Here is an 18,555-nt window from a genome sequence, read left to right as displayed (position 1 = left end):
ACGAGGACTCAGTATAAATTAGCACTCTAGGATTAGAAAAACAATTATGCATTCCTTTATCTGTGGATCCAAGTCCACAACCCCAGCTATACTGAAAAGTAACTGACACAAGGCCCAAATATTATAAAAATAGACAAGCTAGCAACAGGTAAAATTAATATAAATGGGAAAATAATGCACAAATGCTAGATTACCTAGGGAAAAGCAATGAGTACCTATCAGATAGCTTAGAGGGAATACACACCCTGCACCATAGGCCCAATAACCATTCGTGCCTCCTCTCTTCCCTAGCATTACAAAAATAGTAACAGTTACAACCTGGAGCATGGTCCTCCCTCAGATGCTGTAGTAGGAGAGCTGACAGAGGAGCTAGCAAGGAGCTGTGTAGTTCAGCTTTCTCTCGAGACCTGGACGTGCAGTAGGTATAGGTCAGCTGGCATGTTGTGAAGGGTTCTTCTTGGGGACAATGCAAGGCAGTGCCGTGGTTTAACGAACTGTGTAGATCTCCAAGGCACGGGCAGCTTGGATCTGCGAGTTCAGTTGCCATCTGGTCACAGGCTCAACAGATCTTTAGATAACATCTTGCTTCCCAAGAGACTTCTTATATTCAGTTCTTGGGTGAGAAAGTGACTTGAAAGGTTATCATAACAGTCTCGGTTTCAGACGTTATAGACTTGACGAACCACAAGACCGTCCTTTTTACGTCACTCTGGAAGAAGGTCAACTCGACCCAGAGTCATTGTACCAATAAACAATACACAGATATTGTCACAACTGCCCATCTACTGCATCAGCCAAGTATGCAGGGGACCTTCCCACAGACCTTGGCAAAATTTTGCCAAGTCATTTTGACATTAGTCAAAATCTACTACTACTACTTAACATTTCTAAAGCGCTACTAGGGTTACGCAGCACTGTACAATTTAACATAAAAGGACAGGCCCTGCTCAAAGAGCTTACAATCTAAAGGACAAATGAGTAGACGATACGATGGGGGCAGTCAATTTTAGTCAAAATCTACAGTATATAGTGCAATAGGCTCTTGCACAGAAGTTTTAATTAGCCAGACTCTGTATTGTAGTGCAATATAGTACTATGTCGGCGTATTAGCCCTATAACCCCAGAACCTGGACGTAGTTCCAGACCCTGAGCCTGCCTTGATTGAGAAGACAATCTGTTGAACCAGCTTCAACCTCCTGTGTTCTGTGAGGAAGATCCTTACCCTTGCTGTGTTGAATAGAACACCCAGATACTCCAGTGTCTGCGAAGGAGTTAGTCTGCACTTCTCAAAACTGATCACCCAAACAACTGCACCAGACAGGCAACTTTGTCCGTTGTCTCCATTCTACCCAAATAGGACAACACAAAAGTGAGTCAGTTACCGAGATATGGATGAACTCTAATTCACTGGGACCAAAGAAGGCTGCTGCTGCTGCTACCAACACCATAACCTTGGTAAATGTTCTTGGTGTCATGGCAAGACCAAAGGGCAAAGTCCTGAACTGGAAGTGATGACCTAGAACCGCAAAATGTGGATACTTCTGATGTGATGGCCATATGGGTATATACAAGTATGCCTCCTTGAGATCGAGGGTGGTGAGAAATTCTCCCGCTTGAACTGAATCTACGAGTACTCTTAATGTTTCCATGCTAAAGTGGGACACTCTGAGGCAGCGGTTTAGACCTTTGATATCTAAGACCGGATGAAAGGTGCCTTCCTTCATTGGGACAATGAAGTAGAAAAGCTAAATAGTAGTAGTAGTAGTAGTAAGTAGACAGAGTATCTGCCTTGTCCCCATTCAGCCTGGGGAACTGGAACAATGGCCCAGAGTGCCAGAAAGGAATCTATGGTTGCCTGAACCTCAACCGCCTTGGTTCTTTCGACAAGGAGACTGCAGAAAAGCAATCAGGCGGGGGAACTCCAACCTGTAGCCTTCTGCAAGAATACCCAAAACCCACTTGTCTTGATGTGATTTTGGCCCATTCCTCACGAAACTCCTAAAGATGTCTGCTCATCATAGGAAGACAAGAGTGGACCAGCCACCCATCAATGCAAAGCTCTGGAAACATTAGGAGCTCTGACTGAGAAATTCCTGCCCCCACAAGAGGAAAATTGGTGTGCCTGAAAGCGGGATTTCTGACCACATTGCTGACAATCAGGCCGGTACCATCTGCTGTCGTGGCCCCTGAAGACGGACAACCAGAGGCTTCCGGCTTATCCTCTGGCAACCACTATTGCTTAGTTCACCCCAATTCTTTCACCAAGTTACTGGGATCTCCTCCAAATAGCCACTTGCCCCAAAAGAGCAGTTTAACTAGACATCACTGACACTACATCCGATGCCCAATACCACAGAGTTGCTGATGTGCCATGACAGTCAAAGACTTACTGCGGGCCGTAACATATAAATAGTATCCGCCAAGTAGGCCAACCCGCTTCCAGCTGGGCGTTATGGCGCCCATCTTGTGTTGCACACTGCTGAAGCCACTTCAGGCATGCTTTTGCCATGAACGAGCTTTACACAGTCACTTGAATGCCTATAGAGATCACTTCAAAAGCTTGTTTCAGCAAACTTTCTAGCTTCCTATCCTGTAGGTCACTTAGTTCAATGCCCCCTTCACTGGCAAGGTGATCTTCTTAGTCACCAACAAACGAGTCCACTCTGCGAAGCTGCAATTTATCTTTCTCCTCTGGAACCAATGGGTAGAGGCAAGTCATGGTTCTTCCCACCCTCAGCACTGCGTCATGTGAGACCCATTCTGCTGAAATCAGGTCCTGAATGTTTGGATGCACTGGGAAGGCCTTAGGACCCCTAAGCACCCTCATGATCGACGAAGATGGAACTCCAATGAAGCAGAAGGCTCCTCAATAGAGAGCACATCCAGTGCCTCAGAAATAAGAATACTGAGCTCCTCTTTATGAAACAACCTCAGTACTTTTGGATCATCTTCCTCCTCCCACGACTCCTTCAAAGATGGCTCCTCTGAACAGATTACGGCCACATCAGATAAGGAGGGAGAAGAAGAGAGCCTCATGTGCCCTACTCACTCCTAAATGAGATCTCTTAGGAGCCGGAGGGGCAACAAGGTGAGAAACTAAAGCACCTTGCAGTCTGTCCCTGCTTCAGTGAATAGGTTTGGTGTAAGAGCAATACAGCATGAAACTGTTGATCTGTTAGTGATCTGTAACCTGTCCTTAAAACTGTCAGTAGTACCTGAAGATTGGAGGGTGGCCAATGTAACACCAATTTTTAAAAAGGGTTCCTGGGGTCATCCGGGAAATTACAGACCGGTAAGCCTAACTGCAGTCCCGGAGAAAATTGTGGAAACTACTATAATGAATAAAATTATGCAACACACAGACAAACATGGTTTAATGGGACACAATCAGCATGGGTAGAGCCAAGGAAGTCGTGTGTCACCATTTTTTTTTTTGTTACATTTGTACCCCGCGCTTTCCCACTCATGGCAGGCTCAATTTCTTTGAAGACGTCAATAAACATGTGGATAAAGGTGAGCTGGTTGCTGTACTGTATCTGGATTTTCAGAAAGCTTTTGACAAACGTTCCTCATGAGAGACTCCTGAGAAAATTAAAAAGTCATGGGATAGGAGGCAATGTCCTCCTGTAGACTAGGAATTGGTTATTGGACAGAAAACAGAGGGTAGGGTTAAATGGCCATTTTTCTCAAAGGAGGAGGGAAAATAGTGGAGTGCCGTAGGGATCTGTACTGAGACCAGTGCTATTTAACATATTTATAAATGATGTGGAAAACAGAATGTGTAGAGTGATCAAATTTGCAGATGACAGAAATCTATTCAAAGTTGTCAAAACACATGCGGATTGTGAAAAATTGAAAGAAGACCTTAGGAAACTGGAAGACTGGGCATCCAAATGGCAGATTAAATTTAATGTGGACAAATGCAAAGAAATGCACAATGGGAAGAATAATCCGAATCATAGTTACCCAATGCTAGGATCAATCTTAGGAGTCAGCATTGAAGAAAAAGATCTAGGTGTCATTATAGACAATACGCTGAAGACTTCTGCCCAATATGTGGCGGCAGCCAAAAAAGCAAACAGGATGCTAGGAATTAGGAAAGGGATGCAAAATAACACCAATAATATTATAATGCCTCTGTATTGCTCCACTGTGCGACCTCACCTTGAGTATAGCGTTCAATTCTGGTCGCCGTATCTCAAAAAAAGATATAGCGGAATTAGAAAACGTTTAAAAGAAGAGCTCCTCCCATATGACGAAAGGCTAAGGAAGTTAGAGCTCTTCAGCTTGAAAAACAGATGGCTGAGGGGGGATATGATTGAGGTCTATAAAATCCTGAATCGAATAGAACAGGTAGAAGTGAATCGATTCTTCACATTTTCAAAAAGTACAAGACCATGGAACACTTGAAGTTACATGGAAATACTTTTAAAACAAAAAGAAGGAAATTTTGCTACTAATTGGGTTTCTGCTAGGTACTTGTGACCTGGATTGGCCACTGTTGGAAGCAGGATACTGGACTAGATGGACCACTGGTCTGATCTAGTATGGTTATTCTTATGTAACTCCATAGAAAACAAAGATCCCAATGCAGCTGAATGCTCTAACGGGCCCTGAGGTTGTAAAATGGTGGCTGTGTTTTGCACATAATCAGACAGAGGCTGCTCCTCACTGTCAGTCTGCCTTGACAAAGGTTTGCCCATTCCAGCACTCTCCTGCAACAAAGTGTGCAGTGACCCTGAAGTTCCCAACATATTTGTGATTCCTGGCTTGCACGCACTGCAGGGGTTCCAAATCAGGAACACCGCTCAACTGTTTTCATGGGAGTCATCATTCATCCCAACTGGCACAACAGCAGCATAATGCAGTCCCAAGTGGTGAGTCAGGATCCCTCCCCTGCACCAAGTATAACTTGAAGCCTTCTAAGCAGTTTCGAGTCGAACTTTATTTTGACTTACCATTGCTAGATGCATCCGCCCAAGCCTTACCACAGATGAGAAAGGACCAGGACCTACTACTGTGTCCAATGCTCTCCAGTAAACCTCTCCTTTTTTTTTTTTTGTTAAAAGGTTGTTGTGCTGGAAAAGGAGAACTCCACAGGGAACAGGAGAGAGGTAAAGGGAGGGAAGAAGTACATTGACAGGACATCACACAGACAGGGGATCTGAAGACCTCCAGATGTGACTCTAAAGACTCAAACCACCTGCAAACCTCAACTGGGGACCAGTTGACCAACCGAACCAGGAGCAAATCACTCAGAACCAGAGGCTGAAAAGTGTGTCCATCCACCTGCTTGAGATCAAAAATACTAAGAACCTGGTCTGAATGCCAAGAGAGAAATAAAACTGAAATCTGAGCTGATATCTATCTCCACCTGCTGGTTGATGGACACAACTACCCCACAGGTTGTGGAACAGTGAGAAGCTACATAATGGAATGCCATATTACCACCATGCTGAGGTAACAGTCTGCACTTGTATACCTATAAACAAGTTAAAAACATGCAGGCCTGGAATGTGGCAAAAGGGTCCACTTCCATTATTGCAAATTTTGACTTCACCCTGGTTTCCTGGCACATTTGTAAGGAGCCCTCTTTGTGGATGGTTCTGACTGAATTTTCTTTTAGAAGAACTGGAACCTTAGTAAGACAGACTTATACCAAATTACAACCAGCTCCATCCATGTAGCAGGCCCACAGATACATAATTTATTTATAACATTTGTATCCCACATTTTCCCACCTATTTGCAGGCTCAATGTGGCTTACATAGTTCCGACAGAGATATAATAATGGCAAAACAGGTGCTTTTCTATTAATGAAATGCACCTAACAAAAACCAGAAAGCTTGTAAAACCAAACAAAATATCAGGAGGGTCCCAAACAACTAAAAACTCACTCTGTGTTTGAGAAAGCCAATCCACATCCTTTCAAAGGCCCGTCTGTGCTCCTAAAATCAAAGACAGAACAACCAGCGTTAAATGAGATGTAGGAGACCCCTGAAGCAAACTGCACCTTAGGCATCACAGTGCACATATACAAACGGACATAATTATGATTTTGTGATCAAAATAAAGAGATCCAAAATTTTAAACAGAAACCTATACATCATCTTCCCAGTTTTGGAGGTGATTTGCAATTTTTTGTAAATTAACTAAAATGCGGATGAGGCACAGAATTGAATCTCACCTTCAGTTTTGTGACTTTCCACCCCTCATGGTTAGCTTTAGATAAAAAGAAAAAGGCGAACAGGTTATTACGGATTTTGAAACAAAGAGGGGCATTCTGGCTATTGACCAAATTTCCTTATAACAAGTCTGGACTGGGCACAGAAAGCTACAAAGCAATGGAGAAATACAGATCTCTGGCCTATGAGGTTTCTGGCTTCTATAGGGACATATGGTAATGGAAAAGGATGATGTTGTAGGCAGAGCTGGGTGACTAGTCCCAATATTGTAAACAACATTAGTGATAATGGATTTATTGACTCTAAATACTGGAATCTCCAATATTTAAGTGTAATAAATTGGGGGGGAGGGGGAACCATTTGCAGATGGTAGTGCTTACACACTCTTAGCTACCTCCTCCTTCTATAAGAAAAGAGACAGCAGAGAACATTCGAAATGTGATTTTCCAAAACCATTTGCTTCCACGAATAATCTAACAGGTTAACTGATGCCATACACAGCAGATGCCATACACAGGAATGACTAGTGTTTCACCACATCTACCGACCTTGCTGTTTCACCATGAAGTTGTTCAGCTCACTCTCCTGGCTTGGCATGTTAAGAGACGAGATGAGAGAGAAGACATTTTGCTGGTATACTGGAAGCAGAGCCTGAAAACACATGAAAAGATGAGGCAACTGGAACCTCTTAAAACTGAAGGTAATGGGGTAGGTTACTTTTCTCCATCTTGCTAACCTCCTTTGATTTCTGCATCACTCGGGCAACATTATCACTGACTGATGTCATCACATAGTATCGCACATCATCATACTCCAAGAATTCCTGGAAGCGAGAGATCAGGAGGGAGGAATCCTCTTCTACTAGGAGTAAATTCTCCACAACACCCTTCGAAAAACAAAATAAAACTGAACTTTAAAGAAATGCTGCTATATTAACATTAGATTGTGCTAGAGAGAAATGCATATTATAGTTCTTCTGAGCTCTCTCCAGAGGGAAATGATGCAATGTGATAAGTTTACACTTACCTTTAACAGCTCTTGGGGGAAGTTGTACTTTTCGTCCCAATCCACTTTAACCAAAGGGTATTTCCCTTCCAAACTAACAAACTTCATGAGAGTACACATCGCTGATTCCTAAAAAGAGAAAAGTAAATTAGGTCATATGCCTAGCGCTAAACTGGCAAAGAGTTTTCTCTTCAACTTTACTGCAGTGGTACTAGTTTGATTTCTCACAATAATCAACATTCCTGTATCTCCTCAGATTTCTCAATGTAGTTCATGTCATATACTAACACTAAAGTCATATACTAAAGTTGCTTACACTATTTATCTATCCATTTGTCTCTGTAGGTCCAGTCCTGGTTACAAGTAACTGGCAGAATCTCAAAAAGTAACAAGATTACAGGCTACTTAACCCCAGGGATAAGCAGTGGCTTTCCCCAGGTCCGCCTTAACAGCAGCTTATGGACTTTTCTTACAAGAACTGGTCCAAAGCTTTTTTTTTTTTTTTACACTCAGAATACACTAAATGCATTTACTACATCCCCTGGCAATAAGTTACACAGCTTAACTGTACACTGAGTGAAAAAAAAATATTCTCCCATTTGTTTTAAATATACTATTTAGTAACTTCATAACAAAGGGGGTGAGGCAATGAAGAGAGACTTTCAAAAAATATACATTCATTTATGGCAGAATGATATACTTGTATTTAATACAGACTCAGGTGGTGGTCTAAATACAGCAGGTGTACTCATTGGAATAGGAAGCTGGCTGCTGACCCAAGCAACAAATATTTCATATAGATGAATTAATGTTGCAGTAGTACAATTTTGATAATCTGGTAACTAGCTAAAAAAACATTAAGATTCTCCTATTCTAAAATCTATATTCAAATTATTTGTCCACAGATTTCATTACTCACCTTTTTCATATCAGAGCTCAAGGTGATATATGGGCAGGTACACAAGTTATTTCCCTAAACAGATGTACAACCTAAAGTTGTACCTGAAGCAATGGAGGATGAAGTGACTTGCCAAAAGTCATAAGGGATATCAGTGGGAGAACCAGATTTGAACCCAGACTTCTCTGGTTCTCAGCTTACTGCCCCAATCACTCCAATATAAAAGGTTGCAGGGACATTCAAAAATAACTGTATGGGCTGGCAGCAAGTTGTCATGCAGAGAGACCAGAGTTTGATTTCAAGATTAGCTGTTGTCAGGAAACGCCTAGCACCCACCTGGGGTTAACCCCGCGGCCACCTAGAGGTCTGTCCCCAGCACTGCTCTATACTAACCAACCCTCCACCCAATGCAATAGGTTCCACTTGCCTCTGGGTGAGTCTACCACCCACAAGTTATTCCCTGGTGATCTCTAGGACACTGGGCCCAGACTCCCAGGGGTCCCACCATTCCCAAACCACCAGGATTCTTAATAAGTCCAGGACAGCAGAGCTAATAAATTATAGGTTTATCATCACAGAACTTGAACAGTGAACAGAAAAGGGTGAAATCAGCAAACAGGTAACTGAATATGGATCAGTTATAAAACTATCTAAACATTTGTTACCTGGATAGTACTTGAGGAATTAAGGAAATATAGCTGCTCACAGGTTATAAAACATAGCAGAGCCTTAGTAAAGAGGTCTTTCTCTCTCTGCTCCCTAGCTGAGACTGAGGAAAATCTAGTACCTCCTGGCTAGATTTGAACTCCAGGGCCAATCAAAGTCCAAAGCACCAACTTTGAAAGTATCTGGGCAACGGTACAGCAAATTACCCTTCCATAAGCTTAAACTGGAAAAGAGAAAGTGTTTTTCTGCAATAGCTTTAAAACACAAAGCAAGCACCATCTGTTGGCCCATTAGGAGAAATACACCATGAAATTATTACAGTTCACAGGCTTGAAAACCAACTGTTTCGTCACAGCTGTCTTCTCCCTAAACCAAGCAGAAAAGCAATTGCTATGGAGGAAGCATTCACAGCCCTGGGTAAGGGGGTGAGGCTGAGCAAAATCATAACCATCATGTAAATGGTCACACCCATTGACTGGATTTAGGGTATATGACTGTAGGATTTGGAAAGCAGGCCTGTGTGTGGCCCTTGACAGAGGTCTATTGATAAACAAGTGCACTCAAGTCAGGAGGAAGAATAACGTTGGAAAGATATTCGCAGGCAGGTACAAAAATGAGAGCTCATGGCGTTAAGAGCCCAGCCCTGGTTCTGACTAAAGAATTACAAGACCACCAGATCAAAAATACACCCCACTCCTCCCTAAAAAAAAAAAAAGCAACCGTAGAAAGAAATCAAAACTGCACATTAGTACATAAGTAATGCCATACTGGGAAAAGACCAAGGGTCCATCGAGCCCAGCATCTTGTCCACGACAGCGGCCAATCCACGCCAAGGGCACCTGGCAAGCTTCCCAAACGTACAAACATTCTATACATGTTATTCCTGGGATTTTGGATTTTTCCAAGTCCGTTTAGTAGTGGTTTATGGACTTGTCCTTTAGGAAACCGTCCAACCCCTTTTTAAACTCTGCTAAGCTAACCGCCTTCACCACATTTTCCGGCAATGAATTCCAGAGTTTAATTACACGTTGGGTGAAGAAAGATTTTCTCCGATTTGTTTTAAATTTACTGCACTGTAGTTTAATCGCATGCCCCCTAGTCCTAGTATTTTTGGAAAGCATGAACAGACGCTTCACATCCACCTGTTCCACTCCACTCATTATTTTATATACCTCTATCATGTCTCCCCTCAGCCGTCTCTTCTCCAAGCTGAATAGCCCTAGCCTCCTTAGTCTTTCTTCATAGGGAAGTCGTCCCATCCCCGCTATCATTTTAGTCGCCCTTCGCTGCACCTTTTCCAATTCTACTATATCTTTCTTGAGATGCGACGACCAGAATTGAACACAATACTCAAGGTGCGGTCGCACCATGGGGCGATACAACGGCATTATAACATCCTCACACCTGTTTTCCATACCTTTCCTAATAATACCCAACATTCTATTCGCTTCCCTAGCCGCAGCAGCACACTGAGCAGAAGGTTTCAGTGTGTTATCGACGACGACACCCAGATCCCTTTCTTGGTCCGTAACTCCTAACGTGGAACCTTGCATGACGTAGCTATAATTCGGGTTCTTTTTTCCCACATGGCTTCTGCATTCAATTCTGTAACCTATTTTGCTCTGGATCCTACCTTTATAACAGCTTCAAACCTGGTCTCTATAGAATGGCATACCGTAATTACAAGGGATTCTGCACATGCATTTTTTTTAATAACCAAAAGGTATTAAATATATTGGCAAAACCCAAAGTCTGATGATATATTACAGATAAAAATAATGTAATCAAATACTGACTAGTTGCAGAATGGGTGTAAGGAGACAATTTCATGATGTTTTTGGTGAAAGAACATTAAAAAAGTTCTCAGACCTTACCTTAACCTGGAAGGAGCTATGAGCCATCAGTTCCATCAGGCAGCAGACACAGCTATTATAGCGATGCCTCATCCATATTCTGTACTGATCCTCTGCACTACAGTTAGCTGCAACAAGGCACAACACATTAACCCACTTCATTCTAAGGTATCTTGAATGCAAAATGATCTACCCAAAACACAGCACAGTGTAGCATACAAAAAGGGATTCCTTCCCAGCTTCAATAACTGTCACCAGGGTAAGAATCATGAAAGGTTGCACCCCCTTCTGGAGTACACTTGCTTTCTTTCTTGATCTTGCCACAGCAACCGTGAACGCTAATAACATTTCTATATAGCCTGGATACTGGTCCACCAAAAGATACTTGTTTATTAAACATTTTATAACCCATCTAGCTAACAATCTATAAATCTAATTAAAATGATAAAAACAAAAAAAAAAAAACATACAAATATTGAAAACAGTGAAACAAGGCAACCCCAGAGCTAACTGCTACTGTTCTTTGAATATATAATCCCTACTTTATTGAAACACCTCCTGAACAAAATGTGGTTTGCAACTGTCTCCTAAACAAATACCTGTCATCAGCTTTAACTCCATTGGCAACTACAACAGAGTGCAGCCTAGTTACTGCCAGATGTGAACTTCTAACTACAGGAATTAATAACAAGTTTGACTTATACAAGCTAAAAGCTACATTTAAAACATAATGGAGCTTCCCCACAGCTTTCTGAATCAAGGTCAAAATATTAAGCGTTCTCCTCCTCCACTTCACAGGAAGTCAATGTAATTCCAATAAAGCCAGGGTGATATGCTCCAACACACAGAAACCAGTTAAACATTGTAACATAGTAAATGTTATGCAGCCAAATTCTCTACTGTATCTAAATCTCTCAGTGAAATATTAGGGAATCCTATGAAGGATGCAAGATCGTGCGAGGAGACTAGCTACATGGCTTCACTGACATAAGTCAGCAGGGACTGAGAAGTAGTGCCAAAAAGCAAAGCCATGTGCGAAAAACACAGTCACTCAATGGGACTGTGCTGCAGCTTTTAGTGCATTTACAATTTGATTACTGTAATGCTTTATAGCAGTAGCTCCCAAATCAGGTCCTGGAGGCACCCCAGTCAGGTTTTCAGAATATCCACAATGAATATTCATGAGAGAGATCTGCATGCACAGCCTCTACTGCATGCAAATCTTAATCAAAGCTTAAAATAAGCAGATTTGATCATGTCCCTAACCTGGGGCTTCATAGACAAAGGTAATAAACAGTAATAAAACAAAACATAGGAAAGAAAATAAGATGATACCTTAATACATTTTTTGATTAGATTTCAAAGGTAACTTCTTCAGATCAGAAATAGCCGCATTGAGCCTGCCATGAGTGGGAAAGCACGGAGTACAAATGTAACAATAAATAAATAAATAAATAACCAAATGTTGACAAATATCAGAATATATAAGTGAAACACAAAAGCATTCCAATGACAGTCTCACAGGAAGAGGGTGGGGTGGGTTAGGTGAGAAACAGGGAGAGCTGCATGGGTGAGAGATTGGGAAAAATGAACGGCTGATAAAAAAAATAAAATTACAGAACACCAAGACAGATATGGCTTAATTGGACAGAATCAGCATGGTTCAGCCAAGGGAGGTCTTGCCTCACCAATTTGCTTCACTTCTTTCAAGGTGTGAATAAACATGTTGATAAAGGTGAGAGGGTTGATGTAGTATATCTAGATTTTCAGAAAGCTTTTGACAAAGTACCTCATGAGAGACTCCTAAGAAAATTAAGGAGTCATGGGATAGGAAGCAATGTCCTTCTGTGGATTGGTTATTGGACAGAAAACAGAGAGTAGGCTTAAATGGCTATTTTTCTCAATGGAAGAGGGTGAATGGTAGGGTGCCGCAGGGATCTGTACTGGGACTGGTGCTATTTAACATATTTATAATTGATCAGGAAATCGGAATGAACAGTGAGGTAATTAAATTTGCAGATAACATGAAACTATTCTAAGTTATCAAAATGCACGCAGATTGTGAAAAATTGCAGGAAGACCTTAGGACACTGGAAGATTGGGCATCTAAATGGCAGATGAAATGTAATGTACTTAAGTACATAATGTATTGCCACACTGGGACAGACCGAAAGTCCATCTGGCCCAGCATCCCATTTCCAACAGTGGTCAATCCAGGTCACAAATACCTGGCAAGATCCCAAAACAATACAACACATGCCCATTTTAATAATGGTCTATGGACTTTTCCCTTAGGAAGCCGACCAAACCTTTTTTTAAACCCCATTAAGCTAACTGCTTTTACTATATCCTCTGGCAGCGAATTCCAGAGTTTAATTACACACTGAGCGAGAAATATGTTCTCCAATTCATTTAAAATTTTCTACTTTGTAGCTTCATTGCGTACCCCCTAGTCCTACTATTTTGGAAAGCGTAAACAAGCGACTCACGTCTACCCATTCCACTCCATTCATTTTATAGATCTCTATCACATCTCCTCTCAGCTGTCTTTTCTCCAAGCTGAAGAGCCCTAGCCGCTTTAGCCTTTTCTCATAGGGAAGTCGTCCCATCCCCTTTATCATTTTCGTCGCTCTTCTCTGTACTTTTTTAAAATTCTACTATATCTTTCTTGAGATGTGGTGACCATAATAGAACACAATATTCGAGATGCGGTCGAACCATGGAGCGATACAAAGGCATTATAACATCCTCATTTTTGTTTTCCATTCCTTTCCTAACCTTCTATTCTTTAGCTGCAGCCAAACACTGAGCAGAAGGTTTCAACGTATCATCGATGATGACGCCTAGATCCCTTTCCTGGTCGGCGACTCCTAACGTAGAACCTTGCATTACATAACCATAATTCGGGTTCTTCTTTCCTCACATACATCACTTTGCACTTGCTCAGATTAAACATCATCTGCCATTTAGATGCCCGGTCTCCCAGTCTCATAAGGTCTCCTTGTAATTTTTCACAATCCTCTTCCAATTTAACAACTTTGAATAACTTTGTGTCATCAGCAAACTTAAGTTACCTCACTAGTTACTCCCATCTCTACATCATTTATAAATATGTTTAAAACCAGCGGTCCCAGCACAAACCCCTGGGGAACCCCACTATCTACACTCCTCCATTGAAACAAATGCAAAGTGATGCATATTGGGAAGAATAATCCAAATCCTAGTTATCTGATGCTAGGGTCCACTTTAGGAGTCAGCACGCAAGAAAAAGACCTAGGTGTCATTGTAGACAATAAGCTAAAATCTGCCGAGTGTGCAGCGGCGGCCAAAAAAGCAAACATGATGCTAGGAATTATGAGAAGGATAAAAAAATAAGACCAAAAATATTATAATGCCTCTGTATCGCTCCATGGAGCGACCTCATCTCGAATATTGTGTTCAATTCTGGTCGCCGTATCTCAAAAATGTACCGGAATTAGAAAAGGTTCAAAGAAGAATGACCAAAATTATAAAGGAGTAGGTTAATATCATAGGTTCCTATTTAAGAGAGAAAAAAAGAGAAAAAAAACCCCAACGCAAAAACTCATACTATATGAGAAAACCGTATGGGATAAAAAAACTCTCTCTCCCTCTCCCTTTAAGAGGGAGAGAGAGTTTTTTATCCCATACGGTTTTCTCATATAGTATGAGTTTTTGCGTTGGGGTTTTTTTCTCTTTTTTTCTCTCTTAAATAGGAACCTATGATATTAACCTACTCCTATATACACAAGAGATTGGCGATATTTTGGCATGGTTTCTTGTTAGGAGGTTTGAGGTTCCATTTGTTAGATATATACTGTGTATGGGGTGAAAAAATTGTTTTCACCAATTTAAAGGGACACCTCCAAACTAACTTAATATATAATTATCAAACTCCTTTTATTAGGTTGGGATATTATCTTTAGAGTTTGTATTCTCCTATAGTGGTTAGAGTTTTTCAAAATTATAAAGGAAAGGCTAAAGAGGTTAGGGCTCTTAAGCTTGGAAAAGTGAAGGCATGATTGAAGTCTACAAAACTCTGAGTGGTGTGGAGCTGAATCGATTTTTCATTCATTCAAAAAGTACAAAGACCAGGGGACACTCAATGAAATTACATGTAAATACTTTAAAAACAAATAGGAGGAAATATTTTTTCACTCAAAGAATAGTTAAGCTCTGGAACTTGTTGCCAGAGATTGTGGTAACAGCGGTTAGCGAATATCTGGGTTTAAAAAAAAAAAAAAGGTTTGGCCAAGATCCTGGAGGAACATCCATAGTCTGTTATTGAGATGGACATAGCGGAAGCCACTGCTTGCCCTGGGATTAGGTTTCTGCTAGGCACTTGTGAGCTGAATTGGCCACCGTTGGAAGCAGGATACTGGGCTAGATGGACCATTGGTCTGACCCAGTATGGATATTCTTAAGCTATGATAAGAGTGACAAAGCAGTAGAATTTTATTGTTTATAATAGGCTAAGAAAAACCAGATCTTTTTAAAGTCCTGTCTGGTGGGTGTCAAAATATTTTATCTTTTTTGTTTGTTTCATTTGTACCCCTTGCTTTCCCACTCATGGTAGGCTCAATGCGGCTTACATGGGGCAATGGAGGGTTAAGTGACTTGCCCAGAGTCACAAGGAGCTGCCTGTGCCTGAAGTGGGAATCAAACTCAGTTCCTCAGTTCCCCAGGACCAAAGTCCACCACCCTAACCACTAGGCCACTCCTCCACTCCAATTTTGACTTCAAAGGTCTTACATTCCTGGATTGTCTTAAAGTTTCCTTTTAGTATTCTCACCATAAAAATCATTGATGCAGTGTTCTGGTTTTGTAATGTGCTGTCCCACTGAGGTGATGTCCTAGTTGGCATTGACATACTTGATATGATATCTATGTGGCTTGTTTCTCCAATACAGCACCCTTCTTTACAGAGTAAACGACATTTGAATATAAGCATGTGAAGGATCCCCCTTATGCTGTTTTTCCCATGTGAATGACTGTAGGATCCTGTGAAATGTGTTGGCACAGATTGCAGATAGATATATTGCAGGGATGTGTGCCTAATTTGTGTTTTTAATTGGGTGGCTATCGGAAGTCCAGAATTGGTGAGGCTGGGAATATCTCTTTTAGTAGTTCATCCTCCTGCAATAGTGGCTGTAGATCTTTTGATTCTTCTCAAAGATGAAACCAGAGTCACTCTCAAGAACTGTCCCCGAGATGCAATTTAGGAGGTATTAACTTTTCCACTGTACTATTACTAAACATTTCTAAAGCGCTACTAGGGTTACGCAGCGCTGTACAATTTAACATAAAAGGACAGTCCCTGCTCAAAGAGCTTACAATCTAAAGGACAAATGAATAGTCAGTTCGATAAGGGCAGTCAAATTGGGGCAGTCTGGATATCCTGAAGGTAAGAGTTAGGTGCCGAAGGCAGCATTGAAGAGGTGGGCTTTAAGCAAAGACTTGAACATGGGCAGGGAGGGGGCTTGACGTAAGGGCTCAGGAAGGTTGTTCCAGGCATAGGGTGAGGCGAGGCAGAATGGGCGGAGCCTGGAGTTGGCAGTGGTGGAGAAGGGTACTGAGAGGAGGGATCTGTCCTGTGAACGGAGGTTTCGGGTGGGAACATAAGGGGAGATGAGGGTAGAGAGGTAGTGAGGGGCAGCAGACTGAGTACATTTGTAGGTAAGAAGCTTGAACTGAATGAAGTATCGGATTGGAAGCCAGTGAAGTGACCTGAGAAGAGGGGTGATATGAGTATATCGGTTCTGGCGGAATATAAGACGTGCAGCAGAGTTCTGAACAGATTGAAGGGGGGATAGATGGCTAAGTGGGAGTCCAGTGAGGAGTAAGTTGCAGTAGTCAAGGCGAGAGGTAATGAGAGCGTGGACGAGAGTTCGGGTGGTGTGTTCAGAGAGGAAAAGGGCGAATTTTGCTGATGTTGAAGAGGAAGAAGCGACAGGTCTTGGCTATCTGCTGGATGTGTGCCGAGAAAGAGAGGGAGGAGTCGAAGATGACTCCGAGGTTGCGGGCAGATGAGACGGGGAAGATGAGGGTGTTATCAACTGAGATAGAAAGTGGAGGAAGAGGAGAAGTGGGTTTTGGTGGAAAGACGATGAGCTCAGTCTAGGACATGTTCAGTTTCAGGTGGCGGTTGGACATCCATGTAGCAATGTCGGTTAAGCAGGCCGATACCTTTGCCTGGGTCTCCGCGGTGATGTCTGGTGTGGAGAGATACAGCTGGGTGTCGTCCGCATAGAGATGATACTGGAAGCCATGAGAATTTTACTACCAATACTCAGCTCAAAATTAAAAGTTCAATCTGGTCAACCTTAATCTCCAGCTCAAAAATTGTCATCCTCTGCTCGGTTATACCCAGACAGATTGGAACTTCCTAAAGCATCCTGAATAGCTGAACAAATGGGCAGAACCGTCCACTCAGAACAGTCACTCTCAATTTTCACCTTTTGGATACAATCTTGAAAACAACAAAACCATGTTATTACAATCCCTGTCAAACATAGTCCTCTAAACAGACAAAAATGCAAAGCACTTATTTCTCTAGCGCCAGTGTTACTACTAAAATTCTGCAGAAAATAAAAAGTGGTGGGTGACTTAACTCAGGACACAACAAAAAGAGAAATAGCTTAATCCTCATTTTTAAACAAATCAGAGTCTAAATCTTTCCAGGAACTAATTCGTATACACATGTAATAATTATAACATTCAGCAAGGGGTATAATACCTCTTATCCTGCTTTCCTACCTGCAACCGTCGGCTCATCCTCTTCTGGTAACGTGCCAACGAAAAGTTCCCCTCTTTCCAATAAGCTACCAAACAACCTGCTGCACGTTCGAACTGCAGAAAGGATCTCATCTTCCTTCTCAGACTTGTGAAATAAGAGAGAGGGGGGAAAAATGGAAGTCAGCACAGGACGGGAAAGGGCTAGAGGCGGGGTTGATACAGGTTCCCCAAGTTCCTGCATTTGCCCAACACGCTTTAAAGCGTCCAGCACATCCATCGTGCACTCCCTACATCCATGCGCTGGAAACACACGAACTCAGGAGAAGAAAGCTTCTCACCTGCAAAAACTCCAGAACGTCGAAAACGGCGTTGGCGTTCCCTCGGCTCTGTAGCACTAAGTCCAAGCTCCGCGCCAGCAAGCAACCAGCACCAATCTCCGCCATCCTTCTGCCCAACAACGCAGCGGCGGCAGCCCTGAGCCAAGTAGTCAGTAGTCACGCCGCCAGCGTACGCAGTCGCACTGTCGCACACAGGAAAGTCGAATTCCACATGGCACACACGCGCCTGCGCCTCCAGACCGACAAAATAGCAAGCGCCGCCATGCGGCCGGAGGGTTTATGCCACAAAGAAACACAAAACAATACAAGGCGATACCTCTGAATGTTTCTCGTCTACCATTCCTAATCCTGCTAACAGTGGCAAAGTAGGACCCAAGAAAAAGGTCTAGTTGTTATTGTAGACAATACACTGCTATCTTCTGCCAAGATGGTAGCCAGAGTTGGTAGCGGGCGAAAATACTTCCAGCCCAACTCATGCCAGCCCCCTTCCCTCAGTCCAGCGCCACACATTTTCATACACACTGCTATATATTGCACTTTGGAACACCTAATTTAGCATCTTTTCTTCTTTATTTATTTTTTTTTGCAGCACCAGGAACCTGGCTTAATGAGAGAAACATATATGAATGGTACTCCTAGCTCATTTGGCCATCCAAACTGATATCCTTACTCCTCTTCATCTGCAGAAACAACAGACTAAACCAAGCACTGATAAAAAATGTATATTTTATTACAGGTTCCACACATCACAAATCACGTAAATACATATTCACAAATTATTTACAGTTCAAACCTTTCATCTAAACAATCCTGGCAGGAAAAGGCAATGGAATTAAAGAATATCAACTTGGAAATAA

At 42.1% G+C, this 18,555-nt stretch overlaps 1 protein-coding gene across 1 annotated transcript in view; it reads right to left on the bottom strand.

Annotated features, from left to right (window-relative positions):
- Positions 1 to 17,882, bottom strand: part of LOC115479915 (nucleolar complex protein 4 homolog) — a 34,718-nt gene extending 16,836 nt beyond the window's left edge. Inside the window, exons 1-8 of the mRNA XM_030218241.1 lie at positions 17,699 to 17,882; positions 17,382 to 17,505; positions 10,629 to 10,735; positions 7,212 to 7,319; positions 6,922 to 7,071; positions 6,734 to 6,836; positions 6,188 to 6,222; positions 5,898 to 5,948 (exon numbers count right to left, since the gene is read on the bottom strand). Of these exons, the coding sequence (XP_030074101.1) occupies positions 5,898 to 5,948; positions 6,188 to 6,222; positions 6,734 to 6,836; positions 6,922 to 7,071; positions 7,212 to 7,319; positions 10,629 to 10,735; positions 17,382 to 17,505; positions 17,699 to 17,803 (783 nt within the window). The 5' untranslated portion in view covers positions 17,804 to 17,882. The remainder of the gene's footprint in view (positions 1 to 5,897; positions 5,949 to 6,187; positions 6,223 to 6,733; positions 6,837 to 6,921; positions 7,072 to 7,211; positions 7,320 to 10,628; positions 10,736 to 17,381; positions 17,506 to 17,698) is intronic.
- Between the last annotated feature and the right edge of the window lie 673 nt (positions 17,883 to 18,555).

Source organism: Microcaecilia unicolor, chromosome 11 (assembly GCF_901765095.1).
Source record: "Microcaecilia unicolor chromosome 11, aMicUni1.1, whole genome shotgun sequence".
In the NCBI taxonomy this organism is placed as follows: domain Eukaryota; kingdom Metazoa; phylum Chordata; class Amphibia; order Gymnophiona; family Siphonopidae; genus Microcaecilia; species Microcaecilia unicolor.
The sequence above is the reverse complement of the archived record's forward strand: the minus strand, read 5'-3'. Positions and strand labels throughout refer to the sequence as shown.